Raw genomic sequence first — 18,811 nt, 5'->3', positions numbered from 1 at the left:
AGCAATCTCCCCAGTTCCTACGGTGGAATCCAACATTCTCTGACAGTGTCCCTCCATACAAATAATTCAATCCAAGCACTGGGGGTTTATGTGCACATTTATCCAGCTAAAGACCCAGATCCTGCCTGAGTCTATCCTGGTAAACCACTGCTTACAGATGTGGCAACAGATACAAAGAGGTTAAGTGGTTGAAGAAAGTTATAGAGCAAGTCTGTGACAGAGAAGGGATAACAATCCAACTCTCTTAAGTCCATTTTCTGTGCTTTAACTATTAGACAGACCTTTTGGGGAATGCTGTTGGTGACTGGCAGGTTTTGGAAATTATGATGGTAAATTAAAGCATCAATGATTTGGTCCCTTTTCAATTTCCACAACGGGGATTTGGGGTCGCATGGGGGCAGAACTACGTAACTAGACTGTGTTTAGAAGGTAAAAGTATTATGGAATCTCTATTTTAGCAGTGTTATCTTCTATTAGCTGGTCTGCCTCACCTCGGAGATATCTTCCCTTGAGTTTGCTGATGTTACTTTACTTTTTTAGACTGTTCAGATTGAGTTTGTACATATTCTCAAGGGGTTAATTGCAAAAAGTTATCAGATTGCTTTTTTTCCCCTGCTGCTTTCCCCCCCCTGCTGTATAGCGTTTCGAACCCAGTTTGAAATGCTATACAGAAACTGTGTATTTAACCTTAAACTCTCCAAGTCCCTCTCATTCCTCCAAACTTGTTAATACATTTCTGGTGAGGTGGGGCTCAGAACTGAAGGGAATCCCTCGGGTGCCCCCTCCCCCATCAGCGGGGACAGGGGCATCCCTTATCCTACCAGACCTCTGGGCAGACGTCTGACATCTCAGAGACCTGGGAGAAGCAGCTGATGCTGTCAGGGGTTCTCTGCTGGGTGTCCCCTCCGGATCCCTGATTTTCCTTTGATCTCACCGCCGTCCCTGTCGTTTCATAGGCTGCCCCCGGTGTTCAGTTGTGGACTGGGTCTGATGGCTCTTCCCCCAGCCCAATTTCAGGGGGCCTCGATCCCCGTCCCAGGACTCGCAAATAGCAGGGACAGGGGCAGCAACCTCCCTGTTTTGGGACCCGCCACCTTCCCTGCGATCCAAGACACACCGGTTCCTGCAGACCCGCACCCCGGGTCAGCCCCGCTGCCAGCGGCGGCCGCTTTGCCCGGCCTCTCGCCGGCGAGTTATTTCCCGACCTCTCTCGGGGGAGGGGAGCCCGCTCCGCTCTGAGGCCGGCCCCGGAGCCCCTCACCCTACCCAACCTGGCAGTGGGCTCCCGCCTACTCACTGCGCGGCGGCGGGAGGTGGCGAGGGTCTAGCCCTTGGGGAAGCCCCTGTTCGCTACGCTCCGGCGCTCCCCAGGCCCCGCTCTTCTCGCCGCAGCCCCCGAATTTGTTTTTGATCAACTGACAGCCTCACAGCCAATCAGATCACTCGTCCTTCAGGGACGCCGAGTTCCCCGGCCAATCGCTGTCCTCCATGCTACAAGGTGCGGGCACCATAGAGACGGCTAAACGCCGCCGCTGTTGCCATGGTCACAACTGTTGTGACTGTATTGGGGCCAGGGCCTCCAAGCAGGGGGATCAAGGTCTCCCCCAACCAGACGGGGCAGCGGCTTCCCCCAGGTGGGGCCCAGGAGCGAAGCGGCCCTGCCACTGGGGGAGCTCGGAAAGGGGAGGGAGGCAGCCCCGTCTGCTCCGGCCGCCTCAGCGCTGCGGGGGCGGCCTGCACTGGGACTGCAGGGTGTTGGGAGCAGCAAGGGCTGCGTCCCCTTCCCACCACAGCCCCTCGCCCTCTCCGACACTCGGCTCCCCGCAGCTCTGGAAGCGCTCTGACCCGCTCCCGCTGAACCAAGGCACAAAAATCCCACTCAGAGCGGGACTGTGCCCCAAAGGGGTCCGCTCTAAAACACTAATAATTATTGTTACTTGCAACTTATTGCCTTTAAATACAGCCATCTCCGGGCCTACCAGGCGTTACCGTCTTTAAAACTTCCATACAGTTAGTTCAAGCAGTTAAGACAAATCGTAAAAAATGAGACAAATGTTAAAAAAAAAAAAACTTGAGTTGAAATGATTAGGTACAGGACCTGCAACTCAAACAAAAGAAAACTTGAGGAAACATTATTTCCCTTCAGCATCTACATAGGTTTTCAATCCACACCAGTTTTCCAACTCATAAAGAGGCTAAAATTAAAATAAGTCTTTATAATGGAAGCTGGTGGTATGTGGAGGCATGCTTTTAATAACTGTATTGAAATTTAACCTACACTGTAAAGCAGAAGAAACTTGCCTTCCCTGGAAGCCATAGTCTTTGGTTATTTGGTTGGAAATTTTGGTTATTTCCTTTTAACATACCTAGTCCAGTTTTGATTGATACATTTAATACTTACAAAATCATTCTGTCACATTTACAGCACAACAAATACAGATCATTTGCTCAGATACTTAGCACCTGTCTACACATGGAGTTATTCCATAATAGCTATTCAGGAACAGCTATTCCAGAATAACTTTCATTTGTAGACAAATAGAGCACACATCATCCCATAAATCATAAAAGTCTGCAAATGTTAGCAAATGCAATACATGATTTTTCAAGGTTGTCTGTCCCTTACCAGAGAGCAAGAGAGAGACTGGAATAGCTTTATACCAGTGCCATTAATCCTGTACTTGACATTTGTATATTTGCACTGAAGTAAAAATTAACACATTTAATTCAGTTCAGTAGATTTTTATTGCTTTTGCCAACTTTTTGAAACATTACAAAAAATAACTTTCTTCTAATCACTATTAAACAAATTACAAAGGCTGGATCTTTTACATTAGAGACGTCAGAGAATTTTGTGTACTTTATATAAACTTAAAACATTGTTTCTCCATTTGGAATAATGTTTAACTTGCTTTGGGTTTTATTAGAAAAGTAAAAGCATTACTGTTTTATTTAGAAAAGCAGTCATAAAAAGCTGGAATTGTACTGTATGTAATTACATCTCAAGTGACCAAATATAATGAATACTAAAATTAAAAATTTTGTTCAGTTAAATGTGCTGAACACTGGAAGACACAGAAAAAGAATGTGAATCACGTATCAACAAAAGAAGGGAAAAACATGGTTATAAATGTCATGTCGTCTCTTACCAATAAATAAGTCATTATTTAGAAAAACCCTGGATGTCTGACACATTACTCCAAGAACTCCAAATAAGTGTCAATATGTACTAAATTCAATATGAAAAAGTCTTTAGATTAATATCAATTCCAACTAAAAGTTTTTCCTATAGTTGACAATTTTACTAAAAAAGTTACAAAATAAAATTCATTTTTAATTAAAATCACTAGGCAAATTTGTTTTGCATGTTGAACACTACTTTTTCATAGACTCAAAACTGTGTGCTTTTAGTCTTAAATTTATTTTCTATAAAATAAATTACTGTTGATATAAACAAGCCACCCTTCACACACTAGTACTATGCTAGATAACGGATGGGACTTAGAGGAGTAATTTTAAAACATTAAATTACTAATCATATGAAACAAAAGCAAATTAGAATCAACATGTGGTGTTAATGGTTTACAAATTCTACGTTTGTGAATTTAAAACAGTATGAACCAATTAAGTTACTTTACGCATTTACAGAATTTATGTACAATATATAACCCTTTATAATGCTACAGGCTCTGTTACATTATACCTATTTATTATATTTGATAGCACTTTGAATCTGCCTTTGCAAAGGGCAAATGTTAGAAAACTACTGTTTACACAGATAAATGCATTTGAAATGAAAGATACTGGGAGAGGTTTTATTAAACGTAAGAGAAATAGTTAATACGTTTGGCTGAAAAAAAACCAAAAATACTAGTGCTCTGAATTCCGTCCTACAAGTTTTGTAACGATAAACTTGGCAAACTGGAACATTTTGCATTTTTTACTTAAAAAACATATACATTAAAACAAAGAGGAAAGTATAATTAACTTGGGCACGTCTAAAACAGAATTAGAAATGTGTTTCTTGTAATACATAAGAAAATACTAAAAATGAGTTTTTGTAAAGTTAATATTTAAAAATGACTGCTTTGTAAATGAGACCTTTCAGGAGATATTTGAATTGAGTGGTCAAAATTAAGACCTATATTTATGTAAACATACATCTTTATAAATAAATTAAAAAGGATCACAAGGAATTTCCTGAGGTGGCTCTGCAGCCAGATACACAGTAGCATTAAGCTCCATCCCCGGCAAACAAGGCATCTAAAAAAGTGCAGGGCTGTTTTATTTTATTCTGTTAGAATGGAAAAATATTGGCTTAATTTTACGTTTTACCCCAAGGTAAATCAGTGTACAGTAATTATCACTGCTCATTTATACCTATTAAGGGAACAATTATATATATATACGTACAGGAAACTATGTCGTTCACTATTTTACTTTAACCGTATACATGATTTTGTTTTAATGCAGAGAAGGAAACATTTATACAAAGTAAAAAATAAGCAGTAAATTACGTAAACACAAGTTACCACTGGGTTTTTATGCACGTAAAACCAGGTCTGATTCTGATGTCCAGTGGTTAAAAAGAAGTGAGAATATAAACACATTATTAACCAAGAACATTGGAACAAAATGTAAACAACTTTGCAAGTTATGGTAATTCTGGCACTGATTAATTATTTACATTATTCAACAGAATCCATGGAATACTGTGATTCTAAGAAGATTTCAAATTTTTACTTTAAATAGAAAAATACCCACTTCCTGTAAAGTAGCCAAAACTTATTAACCCTTTGGCAATGGAAACCAGATGCAAAATGTTCAGTGTCATGAGACCCTAAACTCTGGCATTAAAGGGTTAAAAAATCTCAAAATCTGTGATGTCGGTTTTGGGTCTTTGGAAATTGTTGTGCAGCTGTGGACATGGAAGAATAAAATGCTAAAGGATGACCAGTAAGTAAAAAAGCACTGTGGATAATGCTACATACACTGGCAGAGGAGTTTTTATTCTCTTTCTTGACTGTATCAGAAAGAAGATACTTAACAGTCAAGAGTTGACTTGCAGACATGGACTTCATTGTTTGTGAGGTTTGAGGAGTATTTGGGAGAGACAGCCATAATTCTAGTGTACATCTTATTTCAACCAGAGGAAAAAACATATTCCTTGAAGGAGCATATCTTCAGGCTAAGAAACAGGCCATACAAACACCCAGGAATGAAGCAATACCTATACTGTGTCTGACTCAATATTAGTCAAATTGATAGTGCAGACCTTATTTGATTTTGCTCAGACTTCAGCCATTGTTATGATGTCAGTTTCCACAGCGTTACTCATACTGCTTTGTATTGTTGTTTGGGTCAAAAAACTTATTTTTTCCCCTGGAATTCAGCCTAACCACATCAGCACCATTTTACTATATCATGATTACAATTAAAGGGGATGGTAATGTATGTCAAGTTTAACTTTTTAATATAACTTTAATGCCACTAGCAATATTTCCACCATACCCAATTACTGTTTTTAGTTTTATTGCAAAATGATCCTCACCCCAAATTGACAGCACCCAACTCCATGTTGAGTGGTACTTTCAAAAACATTGCCTTGGCTTAACTTTGCTCTCTTTGAAGTTAATGAGAGTTTAAGCATAAAACTCTCATTAACTTCAAAGGGAGCAGCAGAATTAAGCCAAAGGTGAGTGCTTTTGAAAATAGTGCCCTCTATTTTTAATATATGTAGTTTGTACTTAAAACTATTAGGAGCCTAACAAATGCTGTTAGCAGCTCAAAATTTAGATAAATCATTTGAGAAAATAAAGTAACACCAAAAAACCCAAAGAATAAGGCAAATAACATCAACAGTGAAAACAGGTAAGTGATCAAGATTTTGATCTTGACATAAAATTTTAACATTTCCTCAAATACAAATGCTCACACTGAACATTGCAGGGATTGGAGATACCAGTACAATAACTTGGAACACAACAACTGCATTCTCAGTGAAATATCTAAATGTCCAAGGGCCCCAATAAATCAAATTTACTTTAGTATACAAATATTAACTTTTTCAGATTTATTTTACACAGCATTAAGATTCATACCAATTAAAATAAATAAAACTTTTTTTAAAAATTAAGGTTAATATGCTACCAAATATGCCCTTTACAATGGAAAGGATCATAACTGTAAACACAAAACCCAAGGTAATTTGTAATCCATAAAATACTGGTCATAAAGCTATTTCAGAATTCTAACCAACTGCTGATAACTTAGTCAAATACTTTATACATTAAAAAAAAGAATTAAGCCTGATTCAAGAAAAAGACATTCTGATGAGGACAAGAGATGCTGGAAAGGCTCCAGTCTCCTGAGAATGTGGCGTCTTCCATTAAAGTCAACAGAAGTTATGCATGCACAGGGAGAGGAAAACATCTCTCTAAGAGTTCAAGACGATAATGTAATGAGCTCTAATAAATAGTTATCAACCAAATCAAATACATACTAAATTATTTCTGTTGGAGATCCATTTTACATTACTTAAACATTGAGGTTCCAGAAATATCAAATACTGATTTGAGATTAAAACTACATTTAAAGAGGACCCGTATTGCTATTGAGTAATCTAATAGGATTTGAAGAATAGATTTTTTTTTACAAGGGGATGGTACAGCATTATATATATTTTAAGGACTACGTCACGTATCAGTTTATGGCTGAAAGGCCAATGCCATGAAATATGAATCAAAGAATCCAGAAAGATCATCATCATATAGTGGAGAAAAGTCATATATGCAGTTTATGTAATGGCACATTAACATTTGTTCTATGGAAACTGACAATCTGTGCTTTCCCTGCAAAAAATCTCAAATGTAATTGCCTGCACTGAAAACAAAATTCTGTAGCAGAAGAAGTTACAACAGAGACGTATTACAACATACTAAGTAATGTGGACCAATAATTATCAGCAAAAGCTGATTTGACATTTATGCACATATTGATTACTAAAAAGAATATGCATTCATTTCAATCTTCCTATTTAAAAAATGAAAATAAAATTTCCAATAAAATAAATATTTGAGGCGTGATCACCACCCATCTTACTTGTATGAACATCTCATTATACACGTATAGTATCTACAGTGCTAATAACTGCAGTCCACGTGATACTTCTTAAAGAAACATGGAAATCACCATTCAATGGTCTGATATCCTACAGTCATATATACATATACAAACACACACATATATAATTCCCCTTGATTTCGTTCTATAATGATGTTTCAGCATCCACATACTTCATTACAGGTGAATCTTCCATGCTTATTTTCACACTTTCTGGTTTCTCAGGGCTGTTGAAAGCAAAGACAAAGGTTTATGGTCTCCAAAAAAACTGACAAAAAGATTAAGCCAAGCACTTCAAACTTTGGATGCTTGCATGCTAAAGTTTGGGATTTTTATAGATGGATACATTTATAATAAAAATCTCATACACACAGTACTAGTTTGAAAAGGCAGCAAACCTAAAAGTAAAATCTTGCATACCATTCTGCTCTTGCATTCCAACCCTGACCGTAAGATTCTTGTGAACTGTGATATGCCCTATCAGAAAATGATGTTTTTGGCCATTTAAATGTATCAACAGTAAAATGTGTACCAAACAATAGTATCTACATCATATAATTATTTTCAGGGAAATTCAGTTTTGTTAATTATATGGAAATGGAAAAAGTGTTTTGGTTTTTTGGAGGTGTGGGGGTTGAGGGAAAAACATTTGTCATAAATTCCATTTATATCACAGACATTTTGTGATGGATTAGTATATGTCTGCATTTATCTATATCAATCTGCAAGCTCCATTTATTTTGTGAACACCATCTTGATTGTAAAACTGTACTGTACCTAAACTTTTGGGATTCCAGCAGATGTCTGGAGAAATGCTTGTGCCTAGCGGAGGGTTAGCAAAGGAGAACAATCAGGAGTTGTTCACCTGAACTGTCTTTTATTCAAATAAAAGACCCCATGAACAATGAGATGGCTGCCACCCAAAGTAGTCCTTTCTCAGGTGGGTCATAACTAAGCAACTCTTTATATGACAAGAACTTCAAGCAGCTCAGAGCAGTCATTTAGCAAGGGGAACTAGAACTTTATAAAAGAAGTCTTTTCAATGGCCTTTTTATAATCAACAAGAACCAGAAGGCAAACTGTGCAGGAAGAAAAGGAAGGATCTTGGGTTCCCTAGAAGACACTGACCAAAGCCCAAAGGGCTCTCAGAGTGGTAAGGAAACTGAGGCAGGGGTTTGAATGCAGGTACTTTTATTTTTTCTTAAATCAGTATCTCTCTTGTGCTTGGTCTGTGAGTGAAATGTGACTGGTTTGGAAGTTACTTTGAAAAGTCTCTGGGTTACTTGCTTTCACTGTCACATTGTGCATGAGGAAGGAAACTGTAAAGGGTTAAACTGTATGGTCCTCAGCTTCAATGGAACTCAGAGTATGCAAGCCTACTTAGTAAGCTTGGGAGGGCTGGCACTAGTTTCTATGTCTATGCAGTTGGATTGTGAAGTCCCATTTCTAAGGAGGGGTGCTAGACAAAGGATCTGTACCCCAAGAGTGTGCCCAGGGACAAAGGGACAGACAATGCCTAATCTCTAATCAGACCCAGCAAGCCTTGAGCGTGTGGGATCCAGCGGTTGAGTCCAAACAGCATCCACCGGTGGGGGGAAGGAGGATGCAATGGGATCAGATGATTGTAACATTTATTTACCAAAAACATATTCTAAACTTTAGACTACCCAATGGGAAAATTATCCCTTTTCAATGGAAAGGAGAAATCTAGGATTTGATGAAACAGGAAAAGATGGCATGATTACTACCTATACTGTTCCAAATATCAGGTAATTGGAAAGGAAGAGTCACTGATGAGCAATACAAGGTACATCTCAACCTCCTCCAATCTCATTCCTTTTGGGAGGAACAGTTGACCTCGGGTATGCAATATCAAAGACCTGAACTCTGATGTGCTGCCTTTTGACCAGTCCTTCCAAGCTTATCCAAACAGTTCTTAAATGTTACTGTGAGATTATTGTTGCCTAATTGCTATTAGTTAATTAGTTGCCTAATTACTATTGCAGCCTAATTGTAATAGATATTGGGTTGTTTTTTTTTTAGCAATTAGAATAAACTTCTTGGAAATATTTTAACTAGAGTTGGAAAGGGATTGTAATTTAGAGATACCTATATGCAGCAGGAAAAGGGAGTTACTGCTGATTTCAAATTAATTCAGGAAAAGCAAGGAGAGCAAACTAAAATTAGCAACAAGCATTCTCAATTTTATGGGTAAGAATGTGGCCAGAGCATTCTCAGGACATCTAACTCTTCTGCTCCTTTATTACAGACACAGACTGGCAAGTGCAGAGATCTTTGGATTAAAAATATGAGATGTATGCTTGATAGTCATGTGAATCAGGAAACCAGGCATGCGCAGAGATGATTTTGGAAGGGAACACCTCATTTACACCTCTGGATTTAACTGATTTGGCATGAGCACAGTGCAAAGTTGCAATGCTTTACAAGTCCTTAATGCACTTGCTGAATTTTAGGCTAGCCTCTTTTCTTATTCTACTAATTAATTAATTAATTTACAGCTGCTCCTTTGAGCCTGTCCTTATTTGGATTGATATCTGACTCATTTATTGTTATGTATGATACACAGAATTGGTCTGTAATCTTAGCTTCATATTTGATTTGTTTGCTACATTTTAAAGGTTTTTTTTTTAAATTCTTTGTACTTTGCATGTAATAAGATATTAAATCAAAAAAACGAATTTATTTTGATTTCCTGGTTATTCAGTATCTTCAGGCACTAACTTTATGTGCATGTCTCCCACAAGAGCAACAGCCACTCTACCTGCTCGCTAGTTGAATTACAATACGAAAAACTACAGATGGCTAACTGTGCCATTCTACAGTGACTGGATTTTCACACTAACACGTACAGAAGAGAGGATGCAGAGAGAGGGGTGATATGGTCAAAGGAAAAGGGAAAAGGATCTTTGCAGCAGCATTCTGAATGGATGAGACTGGGCAAGAATACGTTTGTCAAAGCCAAAGAAAAGGATGTTGCAGTAACTCGTACCATAAAAATTAATATATTTTCTTTTGAAATGTAAGTGTAACAACATCCAAAGTGATGCATGAAGAGCTGTAACTATCAAAAGGAGAAACCCATAACATCAAGAACAGGACCATCCAACTCAAAGGTAAACAAGTGTCTGAGTGACAATCTCATAAGATCTTTGATGCAGAAGTACAATAAGTATTTTTCCTTCTTTAAAGACACCATCTGCACAAGATATTTATTCTTGGACATCAAATGTTATCTCACAATAGAAAAACATTACAATAGACAGCACCAAAAAAAAGGCCAATGACACTTTTATAATTATTGCATAAAGGAGCCATATAGCTTGGAGAATCAAAAAACAGAAACAAACTAATTTAAATGGAAGCTGATTGGAGGGTCAGGGATGAAAGGAAGAAATCATTCATCCCAAAAGTAGAGCTGTTTGTCAAGCAGTGCCAGAGTGACTATGGTGGGAGATCTCAAGCATCTCTTCTCCGAGAACTTCTTGCCTGACCATGATCAAGGAACTGGCTGGAAGTTTATTGAGGCATTGACGGGAAACAACATATGACCAATAAAGGGAGTGTCTCACATCTGCCACTACCCGAGAGGGCCAGAAAGCTTTGAATATTAAGAGTTTGAAAGCTTTGGTAGTTCTGGATTGTGAGCATGAGTAAGACTACTCTGAGGATAGCATCTTTAAAGAAAAGAAGAATTGTCTAGACTCCAAAAGAAAAAAGACAGACCAGCTCCTCAAAAGATTTGAGAGAAGGGTAACTGGAAAAAATAAAAATCAAAGAGCTTTGGTGTAAATGTGGTGAACAGGCATTAACTCAATTAAGAATGAGCCTCCTAATATCAGTCCTTTAGGTGAGCAGCAGACTGGCCTAGAGTGCACCACAGAGCTGAATGAAAGACTGTAGAATACATCCTATAAGAGCCTTATTAATCTGAAAATATCTATATGGACTGGTGGGGAAGAAAGATGGTTCCGCAGCAGACCAACCAATCCAGTGATACCAACAAAGGGAAAAATAAATGAATCAAATGCTTGGATGTATAAAACTTTACATTCTGCATCTGTGACAGGGAGAGAAGGAAGACAAAGTTATAGGAGGGGAAGGCCATATAATATTTTATTATTTTTCTCTTGGAAGAAATTGGCAAGATTCTGTGGGGGGAGAAAAGAGGAGCAGGGGAGGGGAGAGTTTGAGGAGTGAGTCTAAGATTGTGAAAAGGCAACCAGAATTTTTGGAGTGGGGCTGAATTAAATTGGAGAATTAGAGTTGTTTAGTAGGGAAGATAAGAAACCTGAAGGAGGAGAACACGAATGTGTAGTGGAAGAAGTCAGTCCCCTCATGGGATTTCCTGCCAGAGATACTCGACAGCATGAGAAGCTTATCTACTCTCCTCCTCTAATCCTTCCCCTTGCCCAGTGACCTCATTCCTTTCCTGATATGACTCACACTCACTCATCTCCTTCCTTACTCTTCTCCTTAACCTCTCTCTCTTCTCTCGCTCTTTCCCCTCAATATAAGCATGCTTCAGTCCTTCCTATCTTGAAAAACCCATCCTAGACCCCAGCTGGTCTCTCCCACCACTTCCCCATCTCCATTTCATCTCTAAACTCTGTTTGCAATTACTGTCTGGAGTTCCACTCCTCCAATTCCATTATAAACCCTCTCCCAATCCAGCTTCCACCTCTTGCACTCCACTGAAACCATTCTGATCAAAGACCTCCTTCTAGCCAAATGCCAGAACCATTACTCCATCTTCATCCTCCTTGACCTTTCAGCCACCTTCAACAGTAGCCCATGCTCTTCTTGAAATCTTGTCCTCACCTGGCTTCTGTGGCTGTCCTCTCCTGGTTTTCCTCCTACCTCTCTAATCACTCCTTTTCCTCGTCCCCCATTTAACTTCCTGTGGGAGTTTCACAGGGCTCTGTCCTTGGTCCCTTTTCTTCTCCCTCTACATCATATCTCTGGATAATCTCATCCACAGACACATATTCAACTACCATCTGTAGGCTTATGACTCAGATCTGTCTCCTTCTACCCAAACTAAAATTACAGCCTGTATGATATCTCCTCATGGACATCTAGCTGTCAGCTCAAACTCAACGTGGCTAAAACAGAGCTCAATCTTCTCCCCCAAACCCTTCCCATTATATCCCTCTCAACCACTGTGGACATCATCATCATAATACCAGTCACTGAGGCCAGTAACTTGGGCATCATCTTCAACTGACCCCCATCTAGGTCTTCACATCCAGGCTACATCTAAATCTTGCAGATTCTTTTGCATGACTTCTCGAAGATGTGGCATTTCCTATCCATGCACACATCTTTACTCTCATCATCTTAGTTACTACAACATCATTTTCTCCAGCCTTGAAAAATGCAATCTTAACCCACTTGTATCCATTTAAAACACTGTTGGCCCATCACTTTGACCATGTCACCCTTCTCTTTGCAACTCTCCATTGGCTCCCCTGCTTTTCTATTGCATCAAACATAAGCTACTTGTCTTCAATTTTAAAGCCCTTCATGGGCAACATGTCATCTCATTCAGTATTGACAGGGAGACATCAGCCAAAGACAACTTCTATCATCCACTTGTTAAATTTTCAAACAAGCACCTGTGTTCTTTTTCCCCAGATAGCACCTCACATCTGGGAGGAGCTCCCTACAAACACTAGCAAAGCTACCTCATTACCCTCCTTCAAATCTCTCCTTCAAATTCTCCTTTGAAGCCATGCCTACAATAAACTTGACAATAGTCAGGTTGCTGGTATACTGAGCCTACTGCCTATCACACTGACCGATATTGGTCTCCTTGTTTCCTTATACTCCCTCTTCTATCTGTCAGTCTCCATGTTTTGTCTCGTCTTATACTTAGATTGCATCTTTTTATTCTGTGTTTGTATAGCGCCTAGCACAATGAAGTCCTAGCTGATATGATAATGGTGGTGGTAAACAACAACAAAATATATTTTAGCTGTTTGCCTGGGAACTGCAGATAAGACCGGAGGGGAAAAAGAGGAGGAGAGTTTGTGTGTAAGTAATCTCCTCTCCCCTGAGAGATGGTCAACTATTAATTCTCAGGAGTCATCCTTTTACAGAGCATGAAACTTGAAGAGTTACTCCCTAGAGAGAGATAACTCCCTTACAGAGTTGCTGACAAGGGCAGAGGCAGAACAACACAAGAATTTTAAAATGCCTCCCACTAGCAATCTAAATGGAGTGTGCTGTGTTAGCTCCCATTTTTCCTATAAGCAGTCGCTGGGTTTTTATCTCCCTTTGGCCTGACTGAGATTCAGCCAACCAAGGAAGAACCTCCAATAGAATACCGGGAGGAATCACTCAGAATGTAGTTTGTATTAGGTGATTGCTCCTAGGGATGAAAACTAACTCCATATGAGAAAGAGGCTGTTGGCCATCATGGAGCATGCAAGTCCAGTCACAGAGAATTCATGGCTGCATAGAGCCCTAACATTCCAGTATACCATTTCAATGGTTTTATCTCCATTGAAATAAAACTTTTTTTCCACTGAAACTTTAAAATTAGACACAAGTTTTGGTTAGTGAAGACAGGGAGGGATTAAAAAATCAGAAAGCAAAAAACAGGACAAGGTCCTAGAACAACACAAAGCAGTCAGAAAGCCAGTGAATTCATCCTCCTGAGGATCTCTCCACCCCCTCCATCTCCTCAATGGGCAAATCCATGGAGAGTATACAGATGATGCAACACCTCACCCATCAATTCCTAATTCTATCCTTTCTGAGTGCAGGAGATAGGGCCAGCGAAAAGGGACACCTATGAAGATGGGATGGCAGGAAGCCACGCAGAGGCTGTTTTGCTGGGGACGGGACACTAGCTTTAGCGTCTGATTTTCAGATGTACTGAGCACCTGCAGCTCCCAGGCCCTTCTGATACTCAGATCCTTTATGAACACATGCCAATAAAACTTTTCGTAATCTAAGTCCCTTTCAGATTAGCATACATATCTCAAGCAAACTGGAAAGGTCTTCTAATTATGAGACAATACTTTTTACATTTTAATTAAAAGGGTTCATAGCAGGTATGACACTAGTTACTGTATAACCTCTTGGTAAAGATCACCAAAAAAAAAAGGTTTTCAGAATCTCAAGTGTCTCTTGAAAGTAAGATGTCAATATATATTCTCCCATATATTTTCAAGGTATAGAAAATACATTCTTAAAACAAACTATTTTCACAGCCAATAGCTGCTAAACACAAACAAAACTGCAGTTAGAAAATGTGTAAGTGAGTAATTATAGCTACCTCAGGTTAGCTCTGGTTACTTTGGCATTCTCAGTATTCATGGCAAGAGCCTTCCATTGTGCAGTTTTGGCCATTTCGTCTGATATGTTTACAACTGAGGGATCAATGCTGAAGAACAAACATACTTTTTGGTTAGTACTCAATACCTTGCAAAGCATTAACTTTGTCACCCATACCGTTCACATCAGTAGTGCCTTCTGTTATCACTTACATAGCCACAAGTGACATTTTAAGTAAAAATCACCCTAATGCAGTTAAACAGAAATTTAGAACACCAAATCCTGGGTGGTCTCCCATGTCGTAGCAGCTTAGGACTGTTTGTATGTAACATAGTAACTTTTGAACACAGCATCCCATCAATTCCAAAAATTCAAGGAATGTTCTAGGCATCAATTGCCAGAACCCTACTGATTTGTGGGAAGAATCAGAAAATCAAAAGGGGGAACATGGGACACACGGAGCCCCTGGCATCTGATTAACACACCCATAGCTTCATGCACCTCTGCAATTATCTATAGATCAAACAACTGCACCATCTTTAATGCCCTTCTAGCATAACAATCCCATACCTCATCTCCACCCAGCCTCCCAGTGGAGTTTGACATGATGACACCCTGACAGACTTATCTCCCAGACTAATGTTGGGGGGGGGATAGGGGGAGATATGGGGCACGATGGTGAGCACACAGCCCCTGGCTCGGGGCAGAATGAGGGACCATGGTATGGTTAGGGAAGCACATAGTCCTTAGCATGGGGGAAGGAGAGGCAGATACAGCCCCTGGCATTGGGAAAAGGGGTGCAAAGCCCCTGGCATGGGGGGGGGTATGGAGAGCACACAGAACCCCTGGCATGGGGAAGATTGGGAGGAGTTGCAGGGAGTCCTTGCAACAGAGGGGGATGGCAGTGTGGCACACAGAGAGGTTGTGGGGTGGAATGCAAAGAACCCCTGCTGTATACAATGAGTCTGGCCTACAGAAGCTCTGAAGTGCGTGACCCCCTCCCACTGTAATATGAATTAGATACTTCATTTTCTCAAATATCTTTTCCTTTAATCTTTCAAAAATCCATTATGGGTTGTTTAGGAATTATCAAAAAGTACGACTTATTTTTTTTTTTTTAATAAAGGCTGACATCTTTCAGAGATCGGAATTGTTCTGACCAGTACCCAGGAAATAATCAGGGAAGAAAGCATAAAGGCACTATTATTCTGAATTTGATAAAAAGAACTGAGGTTGAAGTGACCTATATCATGAAGTATGAAGACCTAAACTGTCAACTTTTCCTGCTGATCCAGCATTTGAAATCGGGTGATATTTGCTAGATTGCCAATAATCTAGATGTTGCTCAAATCTACTTTTTACGTGCCCCACACCCCTGAACAAGTATTTATACAGATAGCACACAGTGTCTCAGTCAAGTCATTTTTGCCACTCTTCCCCCCCTCTTCAATCCCTCCCACAAATGCAGTCCCTTTACAGGAATGATTAGACACTGCCTGATTCTCCACTAACATGCACCTATGGATCTATTCATACCTATGCAAAGTAGGCTTGAAACTCTATCTTATCAGGACAGTAGTATTTCAAATTTTCTTCAGCTATGACTCCACAACATGTAAGACAGTGGGGAATAAGGCTCATTCTCAGCAAGAGAAAAACTGAGATAATTTATCCAAATAGTAAGCATGTTATTTTTAATTGCTCTGGTTCCAGTTAATAATCTGAAAACTATTTTATGTGTGCAAACTTATAATTAAAAAGGTGTAAAAATTATGATCTGCAAAAGACAGTTTTAGACCTCAACTTTATAAATCAAAGCAGCTGGTAAATATATGGCTCAACTAATGCCATTAGTTAACTATACTTAAACGAAACCTAACATTTCATATCATTAGCCATGCATAGTAACACACAAATATTCTATAGACAAGAACTGACCAAAACAGCTTCTTCACCCTGTGAACAGCTGGTCGAAACTGAGTCATCTGATCTGTTCAAGATGGTTATGTAAATGAATTATTAAAATGCAATTATTTAAAAAAAAAAAGGGGACACACAAGCCCCTATATCATAAAAGGCAAGATTTGCTTCAATTCTTTCCCATTCCCCAAGCCCTCCCCAGCTACCTATCTGAGTCACAAGCTTAAATGTAAATTTGTTCACTCAAATATGTCAATTATGTTTATTTAATTAAAGCAAAAAATATAAATACTGCAAGTAATACAAAGCGATTTAAAAAACCCAAATTTCAAAAAGCAGTAAGTTGTATCATACCTGTATTTTAGGGCCTTTACAGGAATCTGTAAGAGATTTCCTCCTTCATATGGAAGATGTACAGTTTCACTGTCCACTGTCTGAAGCATTCGCTCTGCTTCCTGCAGGCCACATGCATGACATAAAATTACTCAAGAAGCAGAAAGAACAATTAGCCCAAGCCAAGGAGATTGAGTATTACACATTTTCATCAATTCAGTAGGAAAAATTACCCATTTACCTTTGAATATTGTGGTGGCAGGGGGAACTTCCCCGAGATAGTTTTCTCTCCCTCCCCTCGGCTAAATAATGTTTAAGGTAAATAAGAACCTCTAATGATGTATTTAAAAGGTTTGTTAGGGAACTGGCGATGAGAGGGTTAGTTTATCTGAAATTTTAATGGGGAAAATTATACAGGCAAAATTATTGGTAAATAAGTATCTATTATTCAGTTTTAACTACAGCCCTGTCACATGCAGTGGATGAAATCCTAGCCCTAATGAAGTCAACGGAGTTCTGTCATTAACTTCACTGGGGACAGGGTGTCACCTTATTTCTTTAGAGACTGGTGAAAATCCCAACACAACCAGTATGTCATGGTAGACATTGCTTCTGATGCTAAATTTGAAAAATCCACTGAACTACAGTTAGGTATCAAATTCTATACCATTAATATTTTTATAGTTGTCCTATTCTTTCCCTGAATCCTAACAGAGATTCTGGCAGTAACTCCTAAGGCAGAGAATTCCAAATGTTAATTACCTTAGATATAAAAACCTAATGTTTATTTAATGTAAACTACTTTTTTTTTTTTTTTTTAAATTTCATGCCAATTACATTGCCTTCTAAATATTAGGGTATTTGCTTAGGTTTTCTGTAGCAGTTTCCTCTCGCAATTTTCAACTCACTTTTGGCCTTTTATTCACTTACCTCTTTTGCCTTTTTCTTTTTATCATCTTCTTTCTTCTTCTTACTTTCTGGCATAAGGTCATCCAGCCAACTAAGCTCTCGTTTGGTGAAACATAAGTCCATGAGCTTACGAATGAAAACTAATGCTAGCACCTTTCAGGAAATAAGAAGAATCCTTTAGAATATATTTATATGAATGTCAGAAAAATAAAAATATGTATATGCTAATACGTTATCAGCTTCTTAAACCAAGGACAGAATATTTTTTCTACTCATACAAAGTTTATCACATCATAACTTCAAACAAATAGATCTGACTCACTACTAAAAACAGATGGACCATTGAGATAACTACCACAAAACATAAATTTTTACCAAGTCTACAGCTTTTCAATTAAATCTGATGTTTATTTTAAAGAAAAGAAAGAAATCATAACTGGCTTCCAAAAAGGAGGATTTTTACTATAACCTTTTTTCAGTCAGCAAATAAACCTTGAAGAGATACATTAATCCACAGACCCTTTTGGAAAATGAATAGATTCCCAAAGATGCTGGGAAAGAACTTACCATCATAGGGAAAACAACAGCAGCTGCAGAGGCTTTAATCACCCATAAAAGAACTAGACAGGTGAGCTGAACAACTGTGAAGACGTGGACCTTCCAGAGTGGCACATAACGGAGGTAGATCAAATCAGGTTGATGTTTGGCAGGCATTCCAAACAATTTTATACGGTCAAAAAACTATATATTGAGAAGAAAGTCATCCTCAGTTAATGATTTTATCCGCGTAGAAGTGGACAGGATAATTAAAGACACTGGGAATATTAAAAATAAGATTCCTTCATTTTACAGCCGATACATGAAATGCATTAATGTAGTGTATATTTGATTTAAGTCACTACTTGTTTTGTATTTTAGAAAATGGGTGTCAATATTTAAGGATTGTTCAACAAGTTGAACAACAACAAGTTATTGTTCAACAAGTGCCCAGTGAAAGAACACATGCCAGAATTTAAGTGTCCCAGAAATAAGAGCAATTATCCAGACATAATGCTCAGTACCCGTTTCTACATCCTAATCTGACAATACATTGTACCTTTACTTACATTTCAATAAAATGACATTTTAAAGTTTCCATTTCATTTGATGTAAAGCAACTGATTTCAGATCATATTTGCAATTTTACCCTGAGCACGTGGTATGTTTCTATTCATAGAAAGGATAT

At 38.7% G+C, this 18,811-nt stretch overlaps 2 protein-coding genes across 15 annotated transcripts in view; both read right to left on the bottom strand.

Moving 5' to 3' along the window:
- The window catches only part of NEK10 (NIMA related kinase 10), a 180,765-nt gene extending 179,333 nt beyond the window's left edge, over positions 1–1,432 (bottom strand). For all 7 annotated transcript variants that reach the window (XM_075125730.1, XM_075125735.1, XM_075125731.1 and 4 more), the window contains exon 1: positions 1,298–1,432. The gene's annotated coding sequence lies outside the window, so the exon portion shown is untranslated. The remainder of the gene's footprint in view (positions 1–1,297) is intronic.
- Positions 1,433–2,721: 1,289 nt separating this feature from the next.
- The window catches only part of SLC4A7 (solute carrier family 4 member 7), a 161,301-nt gene continuing 145,211 nt past the window's right edge, over positions 2,722–18,811 (bottom strand). For all 8 annotated transcript variants that reach the window (XM_075125726.1, XM_075125724.1, XM_075125725.1 and 5 more), the window contains 5 exons: positions 18,154–18,327; positions 17,608–17,739; positions 16,699–16,799; positions 14,426–14,533; positions 2,722–7,349 (listed from right to left, as the gene is read on the bottom strand). In XM_075125726.1, the coding sequence (XP_074981827.1) occupies positions 7,268–7,349; positions 14,426–14,533; positions 16,699–16,799; positions 17,608–17,739; positions 18,154–18,327 (597 nt within the window). In that variant the 3' untranslated portion in view covers positions 2,722–7,267. The remainder of the gene's footprint in view (positions 7,350–14,425; positions 14,534–16,698; positions 16,800–17,607; positions 17,740–18,153; positions 18,328–18,811) is intronic.

Source organism: Caretta caretta, chromosome 2, assembly GCF_965140235.1.
Source record: "Caretta caretta isolate rCarCar2 chromosome 2, rCarCar1.hap1, whole genome shotgun sequence".
Lineage (NCBI taxonomy): Eukaryota > Metazoa > Chordata > Testudines > Cheloniidae > Caretta > Caretta caretta.
Note: the sequence above shows the minus strand (reverse complement) of the source record. Positions and strands in the feature narration are given on the sequence as shown.